Source organism: Saccoglossus kowalevskii, chromosome 13, assembly GCF_978046115.1.
Source record: "Saccoglossus kowalevskii chromosome 13, keSacKowa6.1, whole genome shotgun sequence".
NCBI classification, from domain to species: domain Eukaryota; kingdom Metazoa; phylum Hemichordata; class Enteropneusta; family Harrimaniidae; genus Saccoglossus; species Saccoglossus kowalevskii.
Genome location: NC_140653.1, coordinates 7,492,266 through 7,518,678, shown reverse-complemented (window position 1 = coordinate 7,518,678; position 26,413 = coordinate 7,492,266). Strand labels below are relative to the sequence as shown.

Below are 26,413 nucleotides of genomic sequence, written 5' to 3'. Positions count from 1 at the left end.
CTAAAACTAATCAGGTCTCTGCATAGTCCTAAAGGATCTATGTACCAAGTTTCATTGAAATGCGATGATTAGTACTTGAGATACCCGTGGAAAAGCTGAAAATTAACTAATTATGCAAACTAGGTGATTAATATGCACAAATATTTATCGAAAACAATCAATCTCTGCATAGTCCTTGAGTATGTAAGTACCAAGTTTCATTGAAATGTAATGCTAACTACTTATATCAAATGCTGAAAATTAATTAATTATGCAAATTAGGTAATTAATATGTACTGATATTACCATAAAAACTATCAGGTCTGTGCAGTGTCGTATGACATCTATGTACCAAGTTTCATTGAAATGTGATGATTAGTACTTGAGATATCAGTGGAAAAACTGAAAATTGACTAATCATTATGCAAATTAGGTAATTAGTATCCACGGATTATTACCAAAAACTAATCAAAACCTAGCATTAGTTCAGAGCATCTATGTACCAAGTTTCATCAAAATCCAATGAGTGGTTGTTTAGATATCAGTGGAACAGTCATGGAACCACTAAAAAATAGCTAATTATCATGCAAATTAGGTAATTAATATGCACGGATTTTTACCAAAAATTAATCAAATCTGCGCATATGTTCAGAGCATCTATGTACCAAGTTTCATCAAAATCCAATGAGTGGTTCTTTAGATATCAGTGGAACAGTCATAGAACAGCAAAAAATTAGCTAATTATCATGCAAATTAGGTAATTAACGAGCATGGATTTTTACCAAAACCTAATCAAATCTGCGCATTGGCCCAGAGCATCTATGCACCAAGTTTCATCAAAAACAGATGTATGGTTCTTGAGATAGCAGTGGAACAGTCGGACACACATACACACACACATACACACACACACACACACACACACTAACTGCAAAGACTCCCATTTTGTGCTTCGCACATGGGAGTCAAAAATTGCTTTCTGCAGTATTAGTAAATTATGTCGGGTTGTTAATCGCCCGACGAATTTTCAACATGTACTAATTCTACTTGGAAGATCAATTTTACATTTCCTTAATCCAACTGTTAAATCATGCGATTAATTTTAGTCGTTACCCTGCACATGTGATTGACAGTGTACATATGACCACCAATCCATGCAACAATTTTAGGCGAGGTGAGAGGTTTAATAGAGCGCCAGTTCACATCAGCCCAACTATTACTTCAACTTTGTGACAATTTCATCTAAGGATTCTCAACTATTACAACACTGTACGCTATCCAATTTTGTTTTCGCACTGATTGTACAATTGTTCACACAATCATACAATTTACTTTTAATGCTATGCATTTGTTAACCAACCTGAATTAATCAAACACATCCCACTCATTTCAAATCAATGATACGTACACATCCTACAACTTATTTTGTGTATAAAACGAGCTGTACCACTCTTTGCCTCATGTCAATTGATCCAAGCAAGAAGTTTATTTTGTGCAGCAATTCCTTTGTCAGCATTTATGAGGCAAGTACTGCATTTATTAGGAGCGTACTGTTCTAAACACATTGTGTTCACTAGTTTTTCATATGATCTAAGAGGTACATCCTGGATTTGAATCTACAAGCAGTAGATGCAGTCACTCTAGCAATTTGTGATGGAATAAATGAAATGTGTATTAGGTGTGGCATCAACAGGTTATTGGCCTTCATACAAAAGTTGCACAACAAACTGCCCACAATGGGGTGTACATGGAAGGGAAAAACTCCCTACAGCTTTGTGTTAAAGTAGTCCTACTAGGTAGTTATTAATACAATTCTTGAGCATTGTCGGACGAGGATAGCTACCTCGGTCGGTCAGTCACACCAACCACTCTTTGCATCATACAATTGATCTTGGTGTAATACTTTCAATGGACAGTTTGGTAGAAATCCTTTGCATTTACAAAGGTAGTTTTATTAATCTGCATTACTAGTTCTATTGTTCACAATACCAGTTTACTTTGGATGTTTGTTTAAAATTTACGAGTCTTATTCAGAACAGGGTTGTTCTTATATCAAAGTATGGAGTAAGGACATTTTTTGTAGTAAAAACCACGACTAAAACAATTTTCATATCCCGGAGCTGTATGGATGACACCACCACAAAGTGCCACCCATGCACATTAGGGGAATGGCGAGCACCAGATAAGGAATCCTCATTGCAAACCACTATTTTTTTTCAATGCACTAAATTGGCAGCCATCTTGAAAATTTAAATACAATTTGCCAAGGGCATGTCCAACATAAAGGTGTGCAATTACAAGTCTTGTTTTTAAGACTACATCCTAACAGGAAGTAACGTTTTGGGCTCTGATGGAGCAAATGCCATGGTAAAGCATTATCGGTAGTTTTTCCATGCACAATTATCAATATCTCTTGCATTGAAACCTGAACATTTGGTAGATATCAATTAAACCATACAAGGTTTCTTTTATTGAGGCATGTGCAATCTTTCCAGGTAATTTACTTATGAACTGAATTGACATAGCATGCATACATACAGCATACAAGTAAAGAATAAATGCTGGTTTCAAAAAACCTTATTTTGTAACTGATGTTTTATTAACTTAGGTAGGTAATCTTTCTATTTTTCAGACCTTCTGCAGAACAGGTCTGGCAATTCTTTATGAACAAATATATTCTTTTTTTCTCACCCACTTTGAATGGGACATTTCTCATCTTCACACCTATTTAAAATAAAAAGGTGATCAAGCCCAGAGGAACAGTATTTCAAGCTTTTAATAGCATACAATTCAAGCAGTTCCTTAGAATAAAAGTCTTTGCAATTTTTAGTCTGCTGCCAGTTACATTCATCAATAAACATACAATTGTTTTGATATTATTAAATTTAGGGTACTTGACAAATTGGTGAAGATGCTAGTGATTTTTCTTGATCAGTTGTATTTGTTTTTCAGGTTTGTTCAAATGGGTTGTGTTTAGAGCTTGTCCAGGTAGTTCTCCAATGCTGGAACACCTTCTTTCAGACCCTTACGCTTCCTTGTATCAGCAACAACTGTGAATGGTTTTGAACCATGGTCAAATGGATCACCGGGAAGAACTTGCCAATGGTTGAATACACACTGCGGGAAGGCCTGGCCACCAGTGTTGGAGCGCAGATCAGCTGTGAAACCTAAAACAATTATATAATGAAACTGTCAATGTGAAGCTTGTGCCTGATTGGTTAACCAACCATAACCTTTAACAGACCAAATCAGAGCACAACTTGTTGACAGTTTTTTTTTAAACATGTCAAATACTACCTTGTGTATACAAGTGAAACTTTGCAGTCACTCAAGGCAAACTAAAATGTACATCAGCATGTTTCTGAGTTGCATTGTATTTTTTGTCATAGTTCACTGAAAATTGAAACAAGTTTTATCAGGTCAAGGATGTAAAACCCGAAAGTGTGGGGAAATCACAATTGACTTCACAGTTTTGTGTTGTGTTAATTAGGTTTGAGGCTTGTGAAAATGAAAGTACAACTTACCGAAAGATTCCATTACTGGCAAATATGCTTTTACTAAAAACATAGGAGTACCAGCAACTTGGTTTTCTTCAAATACATGACCACGCCTTCTCGTCAACACGCCATAAATACCACCAACGGCTACTTCAGGACACTAAGAAAACAGATCAAATGAATAGCATTACTACTTCGATAACATAGTTGAACTCTGGTGACCTTGCCCTTTGTTATATAATATAATCCCATTTATCATAGTTTGTTTCAATATAAATATGCATTGTCATAATTAGTTTTGAATGCAAACAAGTTTTGGGGTTGAACCAACAGTGGGGAATCAGTCTTCCGAATGTCCTTAACCCTTTGCACACCATACTTTGTTGCAACAATGTTGCAGGGCCCATTACTAATTTGCACTCCCATTACCCAAAACTTTTTACCAATTCAGTGTGAGCCAGGTAGGTTGACATGTACACAGGGAAAAGACTATGACACTAGTTTAGTTTCATTTCATTTTAAAAAAAAACACATTTTATTTACAATTCACTTTGTTTCTAATTTATTATAAACAAATATTACTCAATGCTGTAGCATACAGGCATGGTATCCGAGATAAAGCACTCATCTTTACACAGAAATACATTACAAAACTTGCACCCAAATGAAGTCTCCACAGAATAACCCTTAGGAGTTTTCTTACCAATTCTAGAACAATATTTACAAGAACGTTTCTTTCGCTTGGCATTTGGTTGCATCATTTCACACTTATGAGTAGGGAGGTTGGCGTAACTCAAGCTGTTTTCAACACCGAGTGACTGGTTGTGGCCCACGTTTTTTACGACTACAGGACCCAGCAATGAGCTGACTTGATAAATCAAGACGAAAATCTAATTGCCTATACCTTCTTGGATTAGGGGAGTGAGCAATTAAATATAAAATAAAAGAATCAACAATCATTCGTTGGATAAAGAAGAAAAAAAGATACTTCGAATATTTCATATACTTTTTACTAATGGAATAGTAAGATGCCAACTGGTCACTCAGATGTCCTGATTATATTGCAAAACAGAATCAAAGAAAGCTTAGAAAGAACTCCCGTGTGCTGAGAGTATTGAAGACACATTAAAAATTAATTCAAAATTACTTGTACACGAGATATTGATGGAAAAGCTGAAAACTAATTATGTAAATCAGGTATCTAATATGAACAGAACAGAACAAAAAAATTATGAATTATTATGCTAATTAGAGAATTAATATTAATCAAAATTAATCAGGCCTGTCTATTGTCCTGGAGCATTTATGTACCAAATTTTATTCAAATGTGATGATCAGTAATTGAGATATCAGTGTTAATTATGTTAATTAGGTGATTAATAAGCATAAATATTTACCAAAAACTAATTGGGTTTCTGCATAGTTCTCTTTAAAAGTTTCATTAAAATCCAATTTGTGGTTCTTTATATATCAGTGGAACATTATGCAAATTAGGTAATTAATATCCAATTAAACCTAATCAGGTGTCTGCATAATCCTAGAAGATCTATGTAGCAAGTCTCATTGAAATATGATGATTACTACTTGATATATCAAAAGCTGAAAATTAATTATGCAAATTAGGTATTTAATATGTACTCATATTACCATAACAACTATCAGGTCTGTGCAGTGTCCTACGACATCTATGTACCAAATTTTATTGAAATGTGATTATTACTTGAAATATCAAAAGCTGAAAATTAATTATGCAAATTAGCTAATATATACTGATATTACCCTAAAAACTATCAGGTCTGTGCAGTGTCCTATGACATCTATGTACCAAGTGTCATTGAAATGTGATGATTACTACTTGAGATATCAATGGAAAAGCCGAAAATTGATTAATCATTATGCAAATTAGGTAATTAATTTTGCACAGATTTTTACCCAAAACTAATCAAATCTGCGCATTACTTTGGAGCATATGTGTGCTAAGTTTCATCAAAATCCAATAAGTGGTTCTTTAGATATCAGTGGAACAGTCATGGAACAGCTAAAAATTAGCTAATTATCATGCAAATTAGGTAATTAATATGCATGGCTTTCTATCAAAACCTAATCAAATCTGCGCATTGGCCCAGAGCATCTATGCACCAAGTTTCATCAAAAACTGATGTATGGTTCTTGAGATATCAGTGGGACAGACACACACACATACAGACACACTAACTGCAAAGACTCCCTCTTTGTGCTTCGCACACTGGAGTCAAAAATGCACAAAGTAGCAAGTTTGACTGAATGTGGCTAATGCAGGTCTGAGAAATTACTCAAATCTACCAAATACAATTGGTCCAGAAATGAATATTTAAAACTAGATAAAACGGAAGTCATGGTCACTTTGTGTAAAGCTAGAACAGTAACTCACCTGTACTTCTACTAAATACACAGGTTCAAGAAGACGAGGAGTTGCTGTGAGTGCACAGGCGTACAGAACTCTCCTTGTTGTGGGTATAATTTGGCCACCACCACGATGAATAGCATCAGCATGAAGAGTCACATCATGAATATTGAACCGGATACCACGCATATTTTCTTCACAAAGTACACCCTATGAATAAAAGACAGTAATAACAGGACTGAAACACCAGTGTGTCATTGATTACAAAGCAAAAAATATTCAGTAATATTGAGACAATTCAAGTATGATGACTTATAAACTTATTGACCAATCTGTAGCACTCTGCCCACCACAATCAAGTTATCACAAACTGAATGGTTACACTGGTTACACTTGAACACAAATGCACCAAGCATGCTTACCTCTTTTGAAGCCCACTGAAAACCAGCAATAACGCTGTCTTTAATTTCACTCAAGTACTGTACTCCTTTTGTGCAATCAATAACTAGATTGGGACCTGTGCCTTCAGGACCGAAGCACCAAATTTTACGAGCTTCAGTGAGGTCAAATTCATATTTCTCTGCTAGGTATCTTGCTCTAGACTTCACTTCCTGTTTTGGTGTAACCTCATCCTGAAATACACAAACATGGTTAATCTTTTTATCACCAGACTGCAGGCAAATTTGTCTGCACTTTTTTACATTCTTTAATATTTATGGATATGAAACCTAAATTTGGAGCCAACATACAAATTTGAGTCAATTTTCTGTTTGGAATGCACTTCTCTAAAGTTGGTAAATAAACAAGCAATCTCTTGACTGGGATAGCTCCACTGTCTGTACATTTCAATCAAAGAACTGAAGATATTAGAAAAAAAACAAATCTGTCAAAAATATCACTTTTAACCAGTTTAATCCTGCAGTTCAATCACAAAACATACTGAAATTTCACAAAAGACCAGATTCATTAATGATTCTAATGTGTTAATTTTCAAAAAAAGAATTTTTACAGTATCTTGATAGTATTGAAAAGTAAACATGCATTTCATTTTCATTGTTGTCCCGTGCTAAATATGGTTATCTGGTCAACCAGACTACTTGTCTTAACATGAATGAAGAATTTCATCTTACATTGTCAATGTCTTCTGCAAGGCCATCAGGTAGAGGAGCTGCCCTCATGAAAAGTCTGTTGTGCTTGTTTGGGGATTTAGCCAGACACATCCTGTCAGACATCTCAGTAACAGTTTCACGGTAGGATACAACAGGATCAGATGCCTGCAAAAATGGAAAAAAATATGCTGATTCGTCCATAGACAAATTGCGTAGACCACTTCTATCACAATGAAATGCAAATAGTGGATTCACATTCACGAGTGCAAATGAGTGCAAATGAGTAGGAAGAAGGTAATTAACATTTTCACAAATTGGCATGAAACAAGTCCATCTAATACACCAACCTACCCACATTTAAAATTAGCAATTGCACTTTGTTTTCTAGAAACACGTAATTTACCATTAACACAAGATGGGGGGGGGGGGGGGGGGAAGAGAAATGGACAATCACCAATGTGACTTATTTGGTAAACTTTTATGTTTGAAAACAAGAATTCTCATGAAAGAGGATCTGAACAATAATACAATCATAACCTTGCCCTTTGTTCACATAACAGATGAACTAGAACTATTAGAAAAGTTTGAAGGTGTAATTAGGTGTTAAAGATAGCCAAACGCATATTCTGAACGACTTTCAATATCAGTTTTGAGCAATGAATGAAATGATGTAGGAATTTCATAAAATATTAATTTCAAAATACATCGTTGTCACAATATCCCAAGGATTGTCAGGTTACAACCTCCAATACCAAAAATTTGGTTGTCTAAACGAGCTTTTGAGTGCATGCAAGTCTTGTTTTTTTGCAACTATGAACAAAATTGATCTGGGCATGTCAAGAAATTTAATGAGTAATATTACCTTGATTTGTATACAAGCATGGTCCTCTTCTAAATCCTTGAGGCAAATTTCTAAATGTAATTCACCAGCTCCAGCAATGATGTGTTCACCAGACTCTTCAATAATACACTGAACCATAGGATCAGACTTGGCAAGACGTTTCAAACCTTCAACCAGCTTTGGAAGTTCAGAAGGGTTCTTTGCTTCAACTGCAATACGTACTACTGGACTGACCGAAAATTTCATAACCTGCAAAGTAATAACATACAAGTTTTATTCATTACTAAGAATCTTTAAAGAAATTGCAGGCGACAACAGGTAACTATAAGTATATTTTATAACAGAAACAACTATATAGGGGAATTTAAAAGCAAAACTTACTCTCAAATTGTGAGCACCATCAAATGTAGTGATAGTACCGGTCTTAACAAGGTACTGATCTACACCAACAAGACCAACAATATTTCCGCATGGAACTTCTGGAATGGGTTCAATGTAACGTCCCATCATAAGAATAGTTCTAAAGCAAAAAGAAGCAAGGTTAGAAAAATCCCCAAAACATTAACAACTTTCTCATTCAATTATCAGGATTAATTTTTCTTTCACAAGCATGTAAAGCCAGTTTGGAAAATATTCAAAACAAGTATACAATGCATTTGGCACATTTTGCACTATTGAAGATAATGAATACCAGCAAAATGTGGAACATTGTCAATAAGCTCACCACCGTTGTAAACTATGAATGAAACATTGCACAAATAAAGGAAGCAATGCGCAGTCTAATTCCACTCATCTTTTACAACACAGGCTTAAAAAATCCGAGATTGAAAACTGGTCACACACATACGCAAAACAAGTCTATAAAATACACACCTTTGAATAGGTTTGATGTACAAATCCTCTTTCTTTCCTGGAACATAATTTGGTCCCATGATTCGGGCTTTCATGCCAGTGGACACAATACCAGAGAACACACGGCCAAAAGCATAGAAACGTCCTTTATCAGTAGTAGGCACCATCTTTGAGATGTACATCATCAATGGTCCATTGGGATCACAGTTCTTGATACCTAGATTCAAAATAAAACATTTTTAATCCTTCAAACGCACAATTTTAGCGATTTCTTAAGCACTTGTTTTATACATATTCCTCCAGCACAGCTAATTCTAACAAAAGATAAAAACAAGCAGCCTGTCAGCCGAGATAGCTTCGCTGTTAGTAATGCACATGGCAATTAATGAACAGAAGATATCATTAGAAAATGCACAAATCTGAGAGAGGTCCACATGTAGTAACCTATATGTATAGTATCAAAGCAATTGGACTTGCAGTTTTCAACAAGAAGTCGAACAAGTAAAACATTGACACAGACGACGACGGACGACAATCACTCATATGATAAGCTCTGCTCGACAAAATCGACAGCGGAGCTCAAAAAATGGTATCTGTCTGATACAATGTATGCGTAAAGCTTGGATGTGGCCAAGAAATTTCCGATGAGTCTTAATTATAACTATGGTAGCTGTATATACCTAATGCAGCTTCATCATCATGAGGACCTTCATAAAGTAGCTCCATACGATACTTCTGTGCTGTCACAGGTGATGGTAAATGGATGGTGATCATTTTCAACAGAGCATCACCAGCAGGAAGCCAGTTACGCATAACAACTTTCAGCAAAGGCTTTCCTTCTTTATCTTTGTCATCTCCAGTTAACTTAATAGAAAGCTTCTCTAGAAGTTTGACAGTGTCGTCCTTCTTGAAATTCATAATTGCATCAAAGACCTATTAAAAGACAGTGTTCAAGATGAAAACATTTGTACCATATTTGAAGACTATAACAGAGTGCATGTGCACACATCTTATGATACATATTTATAATAGTACAAATATTCTAGTTATCAACCAAACTCGTGCATTAATGCCTGATATTCTTAATCAAGACGTTCTTGATCACAAGGCATGTGCAATAAACAGCAACATATTGGCATTTAGCACTGCATGTTAATGTGCATCACAATGCAAATTTCAAATTGTCTAGGTTTTCAGATTGCTCTAGAAATGGCCACCCTTAAGCCATTTTCAAACTAATCTGTATAACAAACTAACATGCACGAAGGCCCTATTGTGTTCAATAGAAGTACCAATTTGTATAATCCATCAATACACGACCAATATCTGAAATGATGACTGTTTTGATGAATTTTATAGCCATCTTGACTTAAAATGCACATGCAAATGAGGTTTATGTACATAAAGATTAACGTTATCAGTCCATTCAGATAACAGAAATAGATTCATCCACACTCACACAGAAGTGAATCTACCGGTCACCAAAAAGACCCTAACAAAATATCCTTGCAAATCTGCCACGAGTATTGTCTTACCTTGTAAATTGGGTCCAAAATAAACTGGACAAATCCTCTCACATAGCCCGCACCAGAATTTTTAGACCACTTTCTCTCTTTAGGATTAAAGAACTGATCACCCCATAGTCGCTTCATCATTTTGCCACGGTCAATCTTGAACTTATCACAGTACATTTCGGCAAACTGCATTAGGGTGAAAGCCCAACCATGAAGACCTGAACCAAATCCAACAGTACCCTTTGATGGGTCAACCTGCAATACAAAGTTAAACAGGTATTAAACAAGCAAAATTCTTCAGAAAGTAAATTTATTTATTGTACAAGAACAATTTTGATCAAAGAATATCTTTCCATTAACTAAAATAGATACAGATAATCTTTAATATGTAATGTCATCACATTTAATTAAAATTTTCAGTGTACATAATCAAATGTTGGCATAACCACATCTTGCACCCAAAATAGCGACTATTCACCAATATTTGATTAAAACCAGAAATTCCAATTTGCATGCGCAGAACTCAAAATTAGTAGCCCAAGAAACTGATTCAATTCTTCAAATAATTAATCTAACTACTACTAGAAATTGTCAACTTATTAATTTCTTCGCCATGATATACTAAAATAAAGTATGGGTTGTTCTACACAAAGCGAGTTGGTTATTTTTATGTTACTTTATTGTTAGGCCACAAGCTTTTGAATTAGGTAGTCCACTACCAATTTAAATCTGTGAGACATCGTCCGCCTGCACAGTGTTGTTCCGTTCGGATATTCCTCCCTCTACGTGCGGTAATTCTATTCATAGCCGTGTATGTCACATGGTTGCGCGATAGAAAGTTTACCGACCAATAGAAAGCTTTGTTACAATGACTGCCAGAAACAACTGGAGCTTTGCATTTGTGATGTTTTCGGCTTCATTTCTGCCGATGTATCTTGCAGTGACGACATGAACTTTGCGGTATAGCACCTACTCTTCTATAATACTCAACAGTGGTGACAACACAATTACCACGCTCGATGGTCGCAAGGCCGGTAAAGCATAATAACATAAAAATTTACTATTTCCAGTGCGACTAAAAACGAACACAGACACGGCACTAAGTATAGTTTGAATAGCTTTAGTCTGAATATGAGTGAGTTGCATGATGTATGGGTATCGTCGCTGTATTGCCTTGACACCCAAGCCAACACAGCTTCCACTGTGCGCAGCAAAATTTATTCTCGGGTCAAGCATTTTCACCGTCTGTCAACCATCATGGTGAAAACAAAGTCCAATAAATTCTAAGAAAACTATTTTGAGATGGTCGTTGACACCACTGAACAGTGCAACAAGATTACCCCTACATATGCAACATATTTAAATTTGGTTGTTTAGTTAAGGATGTGCCGTTCTCGTATTTAGCTGTTTTCACCGGCTTTTCGACCGGTACTTAACAGCAGCTCGCGCAGAGCCCATAGAAATAAATACATGGTAGAGTGGAGTGCGTCTTTAATAGCAGCGTGGGGCATCTCGTGAAGACTTTGATAGCTTGGTCAAGTGCATTTTAGAAAGAAGCAATATGATTGGCTGTTGGTAAATTGATTCTAAACTGTGAGGGCATTGTCACATACACATATTCCTAATGAAGGTGATAAGCGAGTTCTTCGCCGAACACTCACCTTGAAAATTCAAGATGGCGAGACATGTAATACATGAATCTTTCTATGAAGTTTACAAAACAAGTCAGAAATTTTATGTTGTATTGAAAATAAGACTAAACATTTACAAATTTACTACAACAAACCAATCAATAACTTCGGCTTAAACATATGCTAAAGTAACAACCAGGAAATTGTATAATTTACCATGACATTGCCCATTGGGCCGTCTTCATCACCGTATGTTGCAACGATAACATTGATATTTTCAACAATTCTCTGGAAAGTCTGATAAAGATCTTCTTTGTCCAACTGAAGTTCAAGCAGTGCACGGTCCATTTTGTTCATAAACACTACAGGCTTGATACGTTCTGCAATAGCCTGACGAAGCACTGTTTCAGTTTGTACACATACACCTGGATGGATAAGGAGGTAAAAGGGAAATGAGAAACCTGATTCACTAAATTTAAAATTCACAAAATTGACAACAGTTTACAACAAAATTCACAACAGTTTACTTTAAAATACTGCAGAATACTTCATTGTTTTATTTGATCAGGTTCTAGAATGAAGTAAATTGCATGATTTAATGCCATTCAGGCATCTCAAATTTGAGGTGAGCAAATGCATGTGGGGTGACTAATTGGTCTAGGCACATTGGATGCATCTCTGCACATCAAATGGCCACCAGTCAGCCATTACGAATGTTTTTTTTCCAAAACGCACATCAAAGTCCCACGTCTATTGCATGTAGCAGGTTAGATTGAAATGTGTCTATACACAGCTAAGATGTAGCATGGCAGCAATGGTTGATTTTAGCAATCTTGAATCGGATCCTGAAATAAATGCATATGGGGCAAATATTTTCTGAAATTTAGAAAGTATGAGTGAAGTTCGATCAGTCCAGGCATGTGGTTAGATACAAGCAAGGACAGACTCCAAATTAATACCAAGAATTCCCCCACCAAGCCAGATACTACAATCTACCTGATTTTTTAAAGCACAAACAAAGGTTAGCCAAACTTACCACTGACACAATCAACTACAACAAGGGCACCATCAGTAACACGAAGGGCAGCAGTCACTTCGGAAGAAAAATCAACATGTCCGGGGGAGTCAATCAAATTAATGAGAAAACCTGTTCCTGTCGTTAGTTGGGTAATAAACTGTAGATCTTTTTCTTCAAGTTCATAATATAAAGAAATTGCCCTGGCAAAGAAAAAATTCATAAAAGTTAATGTTTTGTGCACATTTCTAACTGGTATTGTACAATTTAACAGTTTTAGTCTCATCTGAGATCTGAGAACTAATGTTATAGTTACTTACGTTGACTTAATCGTAATGCATCTTTCTTGTTCATCCTTCCTGGTATCTGTAAAACGAGCCTCGCCTGCTTTTTGACCAGCAATGATACCAGCTTTGCTGACAAGTGAATCTGTTAGGGTAGATTTTCCGTGGTCAACGTGGGCTATCACAGACATGTTTCTAATGTTGGACTTTTTGTCCATGATCCCACGGATCTGATCGATTGTGAAGTTCACCTGAAGAGGAAAGAAGAAAGGCAAACACTGAAAATATTTCATATGAAATGCAAATACTGTAAAAATTACTTTATTCTCACTTGAAATTTAAAGGATGAACAAGTGAAAACGCAATTCCAGTGAAAATACAGTTATCCTTTTATTTTACATTCAACACATCAAAGTAGATTTATTTACACCAACTCTAACTGAAGTTATGACACAATTACATACTAATTAAAATACTATCATCATTTAGTTATATTTCATGCATTTAGTTTTTACTATAAATCAGTGTTCTCCCCAGGCCAAAACAGCGTCGCGACGCGACCGGATTTGCCCGTGACGCTACACGTTTCCTCCGCGATGCTATTATTTATCCCGTGATCTGATTTCTTCAGTCTCTCACAAACTGTAAAGTTTCCTGGCTAACTAGTTAAATCTACAAATGCATTGTATTTCCCGGGATAATCCCCTGTTGTTTCTCATTGGTTGGATATAGTTTTAAAAAAACAAAGCAGTTCTATAAAGACAAAGCAGTTCTATAAAGACAAAGCCGTAAGCCCCGGTGTCAAACGCTCTTTGCCAAACGTATATTCATATGCAAATGATATAGTCACACTTGGGGTCAAAAGCCACATGTTTCTAGTGTGTACGAAACATATTTTCATTATTTTTAGAAATGTAGTCTTACTATAATTTGAAGTTTTGATTTTTGTCAGTATTTTTGATATTCTATTTGTTTTTTTGAGATCAAAATGTGAAAAAATATATATTTATGATGTAAACAATTTTGACCTCGTGATTATGAATCCAAGATGGCGTCACCCTGGACCAAGCAAAGGAACAGAAAACTCGGTATTTCTGCAGGACATTTGCAATACTAAACATGCAGTGCAATAATTGTATACAGATTGTACATAAAATAAATAGAAAAAAAGGAAAAAAACTGGTTTTGTTTTATTTCCCCATATGACAAACAATGTTAATTTATGCTAATTGTATGCTCAATATTATGCAAATTAGCCATGACTATGAAAAATTTCTGGGGAGAACACTGAATAAACTAGGATAAATGACCTTGAGAAACCTACAGTGAAAATGTTATACTGCCAAAATATAAGTATCCACTAAAACAATTATTTTCTAAAACACCAACTTTGTTAAAGTCAATGACCTTGTATTGCCTTAGAGTAATATTTATTGCAAAACGTATAAATTCTGGGTATTTGCATTTATGAATAGGCTTCTACCTTAACTTGTACCCAAAAGTCCCTTAATGTAATTCTTGTATGCCAAAAATCAATTTAAAAATCTTGCCCTTGAAAATGAGTGCCCTTCCAACCTTGAACTTCAGGCACTAACACTAACTTTTTTACTGCAAGATTGTATTTACAAAAGATAATTATTCATCTCTATTCAACATCAATGACATTTCTTTCACCTTCCCAGTCTCATAACAGTTTAAATCTCAAGAAAAATAATAAAGTGTGTCTGTGCAGCAAGAGCAGAACTCAATTGAGATATTCATTGTATTCAAATTGATGTGGCAATGACCCAACAGCATGTAAATTGCTGGACAGTGGCGACAGGTCATACAAGGATACAAACTTGATGGGGGGAGGGAGGTGATAATTTCGCAATAAACTTAATGAATTGAGATTTATCAATACATCTTTAAATGGCTAGGTATTTCAGAGTTCGATGACCACGAAATTAGAACGTGGTCACAAACATTTGCTTGTCACGATGTCGCCATATGTGTCAATAGTAAACAATTTTCCTTACGCACTTGATTTTATTTTGAAAACAAGCGTGAAAAGTAACATTTAAAGAAGATCAAATAACCATAAAGCGATGATAGGAAATGAAAAGAAAATGTTTAGCAGTTTCACAGTGTTGTGCAAACCCTTTCATAATGAAAACCAAATACGTCATAGCCGGCCATTCTTGCCACATGCCACGTACATTGCCCGATGGAGAAAATAAGTTGCTTTTCTTCAACATTCTACATCGGAAAAAAACTATTAATCATATCCATGTCATTTACTGTTCTGACTAGTCTTCATCAACGAGTTGACAAGAATTACGGACATTTACGGCAAAAATGTGTCGCATGTCGAAAAGCCGGCTTCAACGATATGTGATACAAATGAATGGAATTCAGGCATCGTCGAAACAACTGGAATAAACTCCGAATATACTACATCATTGACAACAAAACCTAGTCAAACAAGTAACTGACATAGTACATAATATGGATTGCTCATAAAAATTGAGCGATGGTACCTACCATCTTGACTTTCTGGCGCTGAACTGTTGTTCACTTCACAAAATAACGCCACTATGGCGGACTCGTCGGTAAAAGAGAACGATACGAGATCACGTGGGAGTGAAATGGACCCCCAGCATGGAAATCGGACATTGCGCAACCTTGATAAAACAGTCATCGTTGAGGGCACAGTTGCTTCAAAAATGTCATATCTTATTGGCGTGTTTTGGATATTCTATGTACAAAATTTAGAACAGAGAAGAGTTAAGGGTTGGATGTTTTATTAACAGAAAAATGAGTCATATTTACGTTGTTTATGACTGTATCACGTTACAAAATTGAAAAACCCATCCATGATTGCCACTAACAACGATATATGTTGGATTCATATCAACAAAATGTTCTCTACATCAGACAACACACATTTTCCCCAAACGGATAAATTGACATATATTATAATAGACTGCTCAATTATTTGTTGGTCTTGTAAATACATCATCTGTGATGGTCTAGTATTCCTACAAAAGTCTCGCATAGAGACTCGTTTCGACATTATTCAATGTGTAAACCACCATTTAGAACGAACTGAGATGAACTACAACTTGTGCAGGTCAAATCTAGATTGAAAACTTCTTGATCACGTTACATACAAATGTACCAGACTGTAACAACACGACTAAATAAAATATTTGAAATACATTTGTTGTGGCATTCCACAACGTCTTTATCATAGTGTTAAATAAAATACTCTTGATATCGTAAATATATCATTTGAAATACCCATAATAGATTACTGTTCTGGAATCTGAGAGCGAATACCTTTGATATTTCTTCGTTGAAGTTTAAAATCCACCTAAATTGGTTTGAATGAAATGAGCGTTGATATCACACAAATCATACATATAATTGGTGATATTTCAAACCTATGGGATAAGAAGGTGGGCGTGCCTGCTGGTAAATGCGTTTCTATGGGATTACATATTTTCAAGTAGTCACGCGTAAATCACTGTTTGTGTTTTTCAGTTCGTTTAATTGCCACGTTACTATGCCCAAAGGAATTGAAGTCATTTTCACTTTTATTTTTGTATTATTATGCATACGACAACTTTAGATTTAGAAATAATGCCGATATCGTTTCAAGTTGGCGTGTAAAAAAATGGCAAACCATTGATTCAACTTCTGTCTAGAATAATATATAATCTACTCCCAGGGCTTGTAGTACGACATTGACTCCATGGGAACCCATTGGGATGCAGTATAATTGAGAACATTCATTGTGGAACATTCACCTGTTACTCCTACTGAATGCGGTATTGTTGGGAATGCTATGTGCGTACCCATCTGTTACTACCCTGGAATATTACGCAATCGGAAACTCTCACGTGATGCGGTATAATCGGGAACGCCATGTGCGCACTCACATGTGATTGAGTTTTCAGTATTTATTACAATAACTCAACACTTAGTTCATTGCACAAATGCTACTGTGATGTCCCAAAGTTGTTACATATTCATTCATAATATCCTACTTCATGCATATGAAGTTCATCCTTCCCCAATTATTTTTAAATGCACTAATCAAACTGGGGTTTGAATACTAACTCGAATAAGAAATGTACTACCTATAACAGCCACTGTATCATTTTGTTGACGTCTTCTTTGTCACAATTTTCACAGAGGATGCAATTGGCACAGATAACAACTTGTAATGATACAAGTTTATAATAGCTTGGCGGGAGAGCGCACTGGGGTTTCCAGAAAGTGGTCCTCTTGTCTAAAGGTGTGCAACTTTTAATTTCACCATTGAGGAAGAAAGTCAAAAGACTTTCCCTTTCAAAGCTGTTAAATAAAGATTATAACTATACATCTGCAACCGTAAGGTCATAAGTTACAGCGTGCCGTAATTTTGCAGTATTGAACTAGGTATTTGCATTCTACCATATCAGAAACTGTGAATTCCAAATACTAGTATGTAATGATTACGCGCGTGAGCGTCGTCTAACAATAAAAACAAAAATGGCGCCCCATGGTTTGACCTGATCCCAAACAAAGAAGTTCGCTAAATCTGTTTCAAACTTTTTGGATTTCGGCATTCCAATAAGGTATCCTTGGGAGGAAAAGATGTATAATAATAAGATTATTACGAGGATACCGCAAAGTATGCACTCAGACAGTACGCGGGCGCATCGACCTCCACTGCGCGTCTTCGTGACTACTTTGCAGTATCCCGGTATGTATAAACCATCTATCTAAAGACAATAAAACAGTGGACTGTTATTAAGGTTATTTATTAATATGAATATTTAACGAATACCTGACATATACATTCTGATTAACCAAGTCTGTAGAACTATTGTATTTTTAACATTTCATTTCAATATTTCAATTTCGCACCATAATCATGAAGCAAATACTAATGAGCCAAATCGTCTGGACTACACATCCAGTGTAGTAGACTGGCAAAGCCGGGACTTCTTTTTTGTTTTACAACAAAAAAATATAATTAAATGTCAATTTAGCCTTTTTAACGTGATCATTAAAACTAGTGTGACTGCGAAAGTAATCACGACTGGACGCATCTGCAAGCGACTCCCTGCATTGGAGTGAAAACCGGAGCGAAATCACTCCGGTGATTATGCTAATTAAAAGCTGTTGACTAGCACTGACAACGAATCAGAGTGTAGTCGTGTTTATTTAAATCGACTTGTTTTCAGTAAACATAGATGAAAGTATCGACTTTGTACTTAGAAGGTTAATGTATCCATCTCTGCGATCGAATCGAATCAACCTTTAAAAGGTCATGTTTACTTCCACACACCCACTCATGAATAATCAATGAATAATGAATAATTAATAGCAGTCAAATTCCCGCAGATGCGTCCAGTCGGAATTTCTTTAGCGGTCAGGTTAGTTTTCGCGATCACGCTAAAAGGACTAAAAGAACAATTAATTACTAGTATTTCTTTTTGTAAAACAAAAAAAGAAGTCCCGACTTTGCCAGTTTACTAGTATGGCAGTTGTACCAAACATCTTCTTGTATATCTATAACTTCCGCCTCTTTAACACAACTCCTGGAGCTTTCCAGCTTATCAATTGAGACAGACGTATGGTCTCTAAGCCAGGCTGTACATCACGTGCATTTTGTATCATCATTGACAACGATGAATAATGAGACAAAAACAAATGAGAACCTATAAAATATGAATTACACTTGTAATTAGATAGATACAGATATAATTTTAGAAAATGATAGGAATGTACAGTTATAGTATAAGATGTATAAGGTTTGTGCCGATATAGATTGTGATTTGATTGCCATTTGTTAATCATAATATTGTTTGGAAAAACGATCGAATACTGTTTAAGATGGAAATACACAGGTATAAGAACGCTTATACAGTACGCAGTACAGACTGACTGACCTCATTTTTTTTTAAGAGAGTACTTCTTTTGCGGGTAGGATGGGGTATAACGACAAATAACAGACCAAGAACTATAGTAAGGGTGGTTATCTGTGTCGATATTGAAATATATTTAACACGTACCGTCAATTTCTCAAAATAAATTGATTTGCCACAAAATGTGGCCGATGCACTATTACTTTTAGGAAGGTTCTTACGAATGTCAAACTTGTAAGGAACAGTCAAAATTGATAATAACGTGAACTTGACAACACAAACTTTCCCGTCTGTAGGAAATTGGACAGCGTTCACCAATAAATTAACAGTAGAGCTTCACCCCAAACCAATGTAATGTACATAAGACATATTTTGCAGATATACCATATATTATAATAAAATAGGGTTATGCAGATATAGTAGAAGGAGAGAGTAATACAAATGTACGTTGGATACTTACGAATACAAATTTCTTGTTCAAGTAATGCAGTGTGATAGTTATCTAGTCTCACATGTTCGGGAAGCTTTACTGGATAGAAGGAACTAGTAATAATTTTTCTAGTGACAACATTGGGAACGTGGGCATTCTTTAAGATTTTCACCATTCCCTGAATAAGATAATAGCATAATATTCGTAACATGTATTTATATAAATTATTATCTCGTGTATCATGTGTTATATTATATATATAGGTATATATGTGAAGACTTACAGTGTAAGGCACAACACCGTGGCCTTGTTTAAAAACGTATTTTAAATTATAAAATATGTAAATGCATCAAAATCATCAGCTTTCATTCAAATTCAAATATTTAACAGTGATTGTACTGAATATTGTCTAAACTCATAATGCGCGCATATGCCTCCACATGGCATGACATAACAACTGCAACTGCCCACATATTTAAAATAAGGTGCTTGCTGATTGGATAATGTTGAACTGTCTCACTAATATTAATTATAACTAGTGATGATGTCATAATACAATTTCTGGATTGGTCAATTTGTATATTTTTATTTAGAAAATGTTTATAACAACAACAGCTGAATGCCAATACATACTTACTTCTCCGTGTGGTGGAAAAGCCACATAAATGCACTCCAGTTTTCTTTCAGACATCAACTTTTTAACATCATCAGCTAACACAACAGCTGTCTTATTCACATTGATAACTGTTGTCAAATTTTGACATCGCTCAGTCGATGGACAATGGGCTCTAGAAAAATCAGATTAAATTCATTGCAATAACATATAACATTCAAAGCGAGTACCATCGATGATTACATCGGTAAATTGTGTTAAGTTTACACTCGGTAATAGTTTGCAGGATTCTATAAGGTATTCATTCGATGAAATAGTGAGTTACGCAAATACACACGAATTAAAGTAAATTGCTTCATCAGTAATCATCTGATAAAAAGCAGAAATAAAACTCACATTTCATTGAAAAAATGTCACTCAAACGAAATAGACGTATATTCACCCACACTTTATTGCTGATGAACTGGAAACAACAAATTAAAGTAAGATGCCTGTATTAGCTAGAGGGTAATAATTGCCCATTGTAATTGGATTGACAGATCAGGGGCGGATACAGGATTTGTTTATGGTGGGGGGGGGGGGTCCAAACGTTAAAATCGCCTGAAAATGTTAATGATTTTTACACTAAAAAAAAATTGAATAATTTTTTCAACGGGGACGGGGGGGTCCGGACCCCAAGAACCTCCCTAGATCCTCCACTGCAGATTCACCACGCACTTTTCATGGTAGTGTTAAAATTGCACAATTTCGTCAGCAAAACCGAGCAAGTCAATTGTCCTCGCTATATTTTGCTCCTCGTGTAATCACTCCTATATGGACACGAGTCATTATAAGAACATATATCTACATTTCAAATGAGTCTAAAGTTTATATTGGCACCATGGTGTATTTGTATGCTACTATATAGACAATTTGTTTAACAGTTCAACTTACACTTCCCCTGACCTATTTCTCCAGTGCATACAGATAAAGGGTTTGCCATTACACATTTCTTTTGATATCTTCTCAGCAAGTTTTCTGACTTGTAGCGTTCTGATAAGATGTAGATCAACCTGCTTAGTAATATTAGCTGGTACTTTCACAGGACTCAGTCTATCTGGCTCGAAATAAGCAACACATTTAACAGAACGTGCCGCCATATGTTGATTATATTTTTCTTGTTCTGTCCTCGGTACTGCATTGCTACCAGGCAGTGCTATTGCATATTCAGTAGTGAAAGCTTTTCGACGTAACTCATATTGTTCAATGTACGATAATAATGGAAGAGGAACGCCAAATGGGTCCATTAGGATGGCGTCGACGGTTCCATTGCAAGCTTCTCGGAATTCCTCAACAGATACTATATCAATAATTTTTCTTATTCTATCAACATCAAACGTCTCGTTGACAAATTTTCTTCCACTGTAAGCACTACCAGCTGATCCATGATTACGAAACCACATTTCAACCAACGTCCGATTCTCAGCAAGAGCGTATTTCATAGCTCCTCTGAATGCATGATACTGGCAATTTGGACCATTATTGTCTTCATGTACTGTTAACAAATACCGCCGACTTGGGTGGTCTTGTAACAACGTCTGTAAACAAAGAACACAGTAGTGTTTAACGAATTAACGTGGATAAGTTGAGTAAGTACTCATGTGAATAATATCTGTTTTAGTTTTCACTTGACGATAATAGGACTGAATACTGTAAAATGACTAATTTTGACTGGGTTTAAATTTCGCTGATTTACCATTCCAGGCATATTCAATGATTTTAAATTCGCGGTTTTATCATTTAGATAACGTGTTCTATGCTAAATTTTACATATTTACTGGGTTTTAATTCATCGCATTATCAGGGGGTAAATCTTCTTCACGGGGTTCTCCACACTTGTCAGGGGGAAAACTCGTCTCGTCTCTCTATCTCGTCCCCTTGAGGTACGGGATCGGGAAAGTCACTTTAACTTTACAGTCAAATAAGGCACACACAACGAAATATGTTTCAGCTCTCGTCTTAGTCGGTCTGTCGAGCACTCTGGAAGACACAGCGCCCTGGGGAAAAGTCCCCAAGACTCTCGCAAGGCTGAACCAAGACTCGCCCAAGACTGGACTCTCGACTGCCCAGGACTGCACTCTCTCTATTTCTGCGTCTATCGTGGAGTATTCTTCAAGACCAACTCAAACTCTCTTTATTCATTTTCAAAACTCTAACCAATTACAAAGCAGTAAAAAGACTCTAAGGCGTAAACTTCAATCATAAAGCCAATCACACTAAGTACTGAATACGTCATATCTTTTGATTAATCGTTCACTACATTAATAACTATGAATATAAACTGTCAGAATCGCGACGGTTATCTGGTAATTAGTTCCAAATCACTGAGCCAAGTTCCGTCCAAAACTTCAAATAGACCTAAACGATGACGGACATAACACAGCAATTCAGCTAATAATCAGCTAATTAAGTCGGTTAACAGATACGCAAAAACAAATTCATGACACATTCCTTCACCCAAACTGAGATATGCCTCTCGGCATTGCACGTTCACAAATCAAAGATACCGTCAGCCACTCATCGTCATACGGGTTAAATACAATACTAATAATAAAAGGTATAAATCAAAAAGAGTAAAACACACTAATTAAGTACAATGATTATAAAGTCTAAATACAATGGTTATAAAGTTTCAAATATCAACGGTTATAAATCAAAAACAAGGGAAAGACTACCAATCGACTCACTTTTCTCAAACAGTTCGCTGAGGGTAACCCTTCGCTGCACTGTCTCTGTTACTAAGGTTACAAACTCTATATCAAAAGGTCAAAAAAACTAAGGCGTGGCGGTGTAACCAAGCGATCAGTCAATCGCTGCAGTCGACAGCATGATCACGTGATTACCAGGGATGCGTCTCTCGGTTAAAGCATTGCAAAGCGGTAACTAATAAACAATGAAAAAAAAAGCTATTAATCAAACTCCTGTCATATACGGTTATAAACTTCAACTGAACTCAAAAGTCGTTAATCTAAACAAAAGTCATACAGCGTGGAAACAGAATGCAAAGACAAATCTATCATAACACATTACTCCTCTGGCAATAAAGACGGGAAAAAGACTAAAACGATAGAAACTACTAAGTTACATATAATCCTGTCAATCATGAACAAAAGCTTGCGATATCAAACAATACTTACATAAGCGCACCACACTATCATTTCAAAAAGACATTAAAAAACGTTACAAAGTGCACTCAACTCAAAAAGCGTCAGAAGTATTCCGGAAACAACACAGAAACAACAACAACTCTTAAAACGTCGATATCTCTGTACATCGACAAATCTCAAAACTCTGAAAAACTCGTTAGGGCATTACTTTCCCCATCATAATCCGTACTCATAAACTCATTAAAACACCATAAAACTTCACAAAACTCAAAACACTGTGTTGCAAATACTTGTCCACTGAGGCACGCTTAAATCGTTATAAAGGACCTCGAACGTCACTAAATATCAGTTCAAAACAAAGATCTGGGCGCATACATACATACAATTCGACATCACAAAAAAAAGGTAAGAAAAAAGATAGAAAAAGCAAACAATACATTACATTACTGAGCAATAGGGTTAGGGTTGTGGAAAAGAGTTCAACGTCTTGAGTTACACAGTGTCAGTTACAGTGTCCAGCGAGCGGTACTCTAAGCAAATAGCTAAAGTCAAAGTCTATAAGCGTCTTCTTCTTTTGTCGTCGTGTTAGTCCGGGTCGTTCTTTTTCTTCATCTTCTTGTCTTTAATGTCGCTCAATTCTTAATTATACTGTCCTATACGATATTCGTCCTTCCGAAGGGGTTCTGAAATCTTCATGTCTTCAGCGTCGTTCATCGGTGCCATACTGGTAACGGTGTTAGTCGTCGAGCGCGGTTTCGTCTCTGCCATCGAGCCAGTTAGTTCGGTTCACAAGAAAGACACATCTTCGCCGTTTCACTTCTCTTCACAGGATGTCAATGTGCGTAAAACGCAATGCCCGAATTCTCCACCACGTATCAGGGGGTAAATCTTCTTCACGGGGTTCTCCACACTTGTCAGGGGGGAAACTCGTCTCGTCTCTCTATCTCGTCCCCTTGAGGTACGGGATCGGGAAAGTCACTTTAACTTTACAGTCAAATAAGACACACACAACGAAATACGTTTCAGCTCTCGTCTTAGTCGGTCTGTCGAGCACTCTGTAAGACACAGCGCCCTGGGGAAAAGTCCCCAAGACTCTCGCAAGGCTGAACCAAGACTCGCCCAAGACTGGACTCTCGACTGCCCAAGACTGCACTCTCTCTATTTCTGCGTCTATCGTGGAGTATTCTTCAAGACCAACTCAAACTCTCTTTATTCATTTTCAAAACTCTAACCAATTACAAAGCAGTAAAAAGACTCTAAGGCGTAAACTTCAATCATAAAGCCAATCACACTAAGTACTGAATACGTCATATCTTTTGATTAATCGTTCACTACATTAATAACTATGAATATAAACTGTCAGAATCGCGACGGTTATCTGGTAATTAGTTCCAAATCACTGAGCCAAGTTCCGTCCAAAACTTCAAATAGACCTAAACGATGACGGACATAACACAGCAATTCAGCTAATAATCAGCTAATTAAGTCGGTTAACAGATACGCGAATACAAATTCATGACAGCATTTCTAGTCAGCGAAATAATCAAAATTAAAACCCAGTGAATAATTAATCCTTATTAATTTTTGAGCTGATAATAAAGCATCGGATTACATCACATTGACCATTATTATGAGTATTACCTTAAAATAATTGCTTGATTCCAGTGAATCGTTTACCATATTCTTAGCAATATGTTGTACCGCAATCGAGTGGTCGCTTTTTTCATGGGTGTCCGTTCTTCCTTTCGTATGAACGATGTCGTGATGTTTCATGTGTCTCTCTACAATAGCGATATCAATATCTGCGTTTGATGGAAATGTCTTTGTGTCATTAGCATTAAAAGTATCGCTCCACTTGACATAACTTGTGGGTAAGAACGTTCCTAGCGGAGAAGTATACATTGACCATACATAGTAAATACCACACATGAGAATCGACATCAATACTAACCAGCCTAGTAGATTTTCCTTACCCGTTGCCATTGTACACTGTCAGCGTAAGTTTATATAGTGCTTGACTGCTGTTGCGCTGCACCACGCTATCAAAACATGCGTTTTAAATATTAGAATAATTCACAGGCTGATGCACGAACAAAAACAAAATAGAATTTAAATTGAATTTATATTTTTACAGCGGTTATGGATTCCCCATTTGGAAACAGTGGCGTGAGGTGTGGGATTTTGTCATGGATGAAGAGAAAATAATTATCACGGCGACTAAATGGCGTATGAGAATTGGGAAATGTATTATATTATTAAAAAATGTCAACAGACAGCGATCCCCAGTCCCCTTTGATTTGGGGAACCCCTGAAAGCAACATTTCACCAAGTCATAAAATAGACTATGGTCTGGCAGACTGGCAGACTGTTAGATTTATACGTCGGATAATGCAGACGGCGAGATCAAACGACTAGGAATTGGTGAGATCTCACGAATTTGCGTTCACACAGTATGCTGGTTATACTTGCATACAGCCTGTGTTTCGGTGCGTTGTTTTCAATAAAATATAATCACTACTATCGTTACAATTGTGCAGCTAACATTTGCGAACATTTGTTTAAATTTTATCAAACGTTCGTATCACATATTTATAAAAACAACCGTATTGCTTCATGTTTAGTTCATTGTATTGTTTCATTTCAAGTTGCACGTGATATACTTAGGATCACCGAAATAAGTACGTGATATCGATAAGTATGATAATTATACCGATAAAAATCACCAGACCTGAAAGGAAATAAAAATATCCCGATGGGCTCAAACAATGAGCTTTTTTTCGGAGTTTTGTTACGGTAATACTAAAACTAACATCCACACAACGCAGATATATTTTGTGTCTTTTCAAAGTACTTTCACAAACCAGGACGTAAAACACAAAAGTCGAGAGTCGACACGTGCTGAAATGTGTGTGTGAACGGCCGGCACGTGTCGAACAAAACTCGACCCCGGTCCCAATAGAGAATCGGCGACGCATATTTATGTGCAGCTAGCCAGTTTCTTTTTGCAATGCTACATCGACGTGAACTATTTCTGTGAATACCTTTTTGCCGTTCATGTGCACGATGACTCATAATAAATATCGTAACAGCAAATGATTATTGTCATATGCATAACGTTTACTCTGTCAACCAACGAATCGACGAATGAGGGCGTAATTTTGGCACGAGCCGAGTGGGTCCCGACTAATGTGAACTCAACTGCTGTAATCCCTCTCCAAA

At 36.2% G+C, this 26,413-nt stretch overlaps 2 protein-coding genes across 2 annotated transcripts; both read right to left on the bottom strand.

Annotated features, from left to right (window-relative positions):
* Positions 1-2,556: 2,556 nt before the first annotated feature.
* On the bottom strand, positions 2,557-15,734 carry LOC100370370 (elongation factor 2b-like). The gene is made up of 14 exons (XM_002736696.4): positions 15,629-15,734; positions 13,142-13,356; positions 12,843-13,024; positions 12,023-12,231; positions 10,197-10,430; positions 9,342-9,594; positions 8,683-8,878; positions 8,191-8,329; positions 7,831-8,058; positions 6,990-7,133; positions 6,282-6,491; positions 5,887-6,069; positions 3,504-3,636; positions 2,557-3,146 (listed from the first exon to the last, which is right to left on the bottom strand). Exons 1-14 carry the CDS (start codon positions 15,629-15,631, stop codon positions 2,953-2,955), a joined length of 2,523 nt encoding a protein of 840 aa, XP_002736742.1. The 5' UTR covers positions 15,632-15,734; the 3' UTR covers positions 2,557-2,952.
* A 2,145-nt stretch (positions 15,735-17,879) lies between these two features.
* LOC146734945 (uncharacterized) lies at positions 17,880-25,178 on the bottom strand. Its single transcript, XM_085506836.1, has 5 exons — positions 24,836-25,178; positions 20,982-21,625; positions 20,073-20,223; positions 19,466-19,613; positions 17,880-18,798 (listed from the first exon to the last, which is right to left on the bottom strand). Exons 1-5 carry the CDS (start codon positions 25,175-25,177, stop codon positions 18,650-18,652), a joined length of 1,434 nt encoding a protein of 477 aa, XP_085362962.1. The 5' UTR covers position 25,178; the 3' UTR covers positions 17,880-18,649.
* Between the last annotated feature and the right edge of the window lie 1,235 nt (positions 25,179-26,413).

What these genes read in the sequence shown, in the direction of transcription:
- LOC100370370 (XM_002736696.4), bottom strand. An exon ending in TGCATTACGATTAAGTCAAC is followed by an intron (nt 13,025 to 13,141) that starts GTAAGTAACTAT and finishes TTTCTTTGCCAG; the next exon opens with GGCAATTTCTTTATATTATG. An exon ending in TGTATTTAGTAGAAGTACAG is followed by an intron (nt 3,637 to 5,886) that starts GTGAGTTACTGT and finishes CTGTTTTCTTAG; the next exon opens with TGTCCTGAAGTAGCCGTTGG.
- LOC146734945 (XM_085506836.1), bottom strand. Translation starts at nt 25,177, where the DNA reads ATGGCAACGGGTAAGGAAAATCTACTAGGCTGGTTAGTATTGATGTCG. An exon ending in AATCAAGCAATTATTTTAAG is followed by an intron (nt 21,626 to 24,835) that starts GTAATACTCATA and finishes CTTTGTTTACAG; the next exon opens with ACGTTGTTACAAGACCACCC. An exon ending in CTTTTCCACCACACGGAGAA is followed by an intron (nt 19,614 to 20,072) that starts GTAAGTATGTAT and finishes TATCTTATTCAG; the next exon opens with GGAATGGTGAAAATCTTAAA.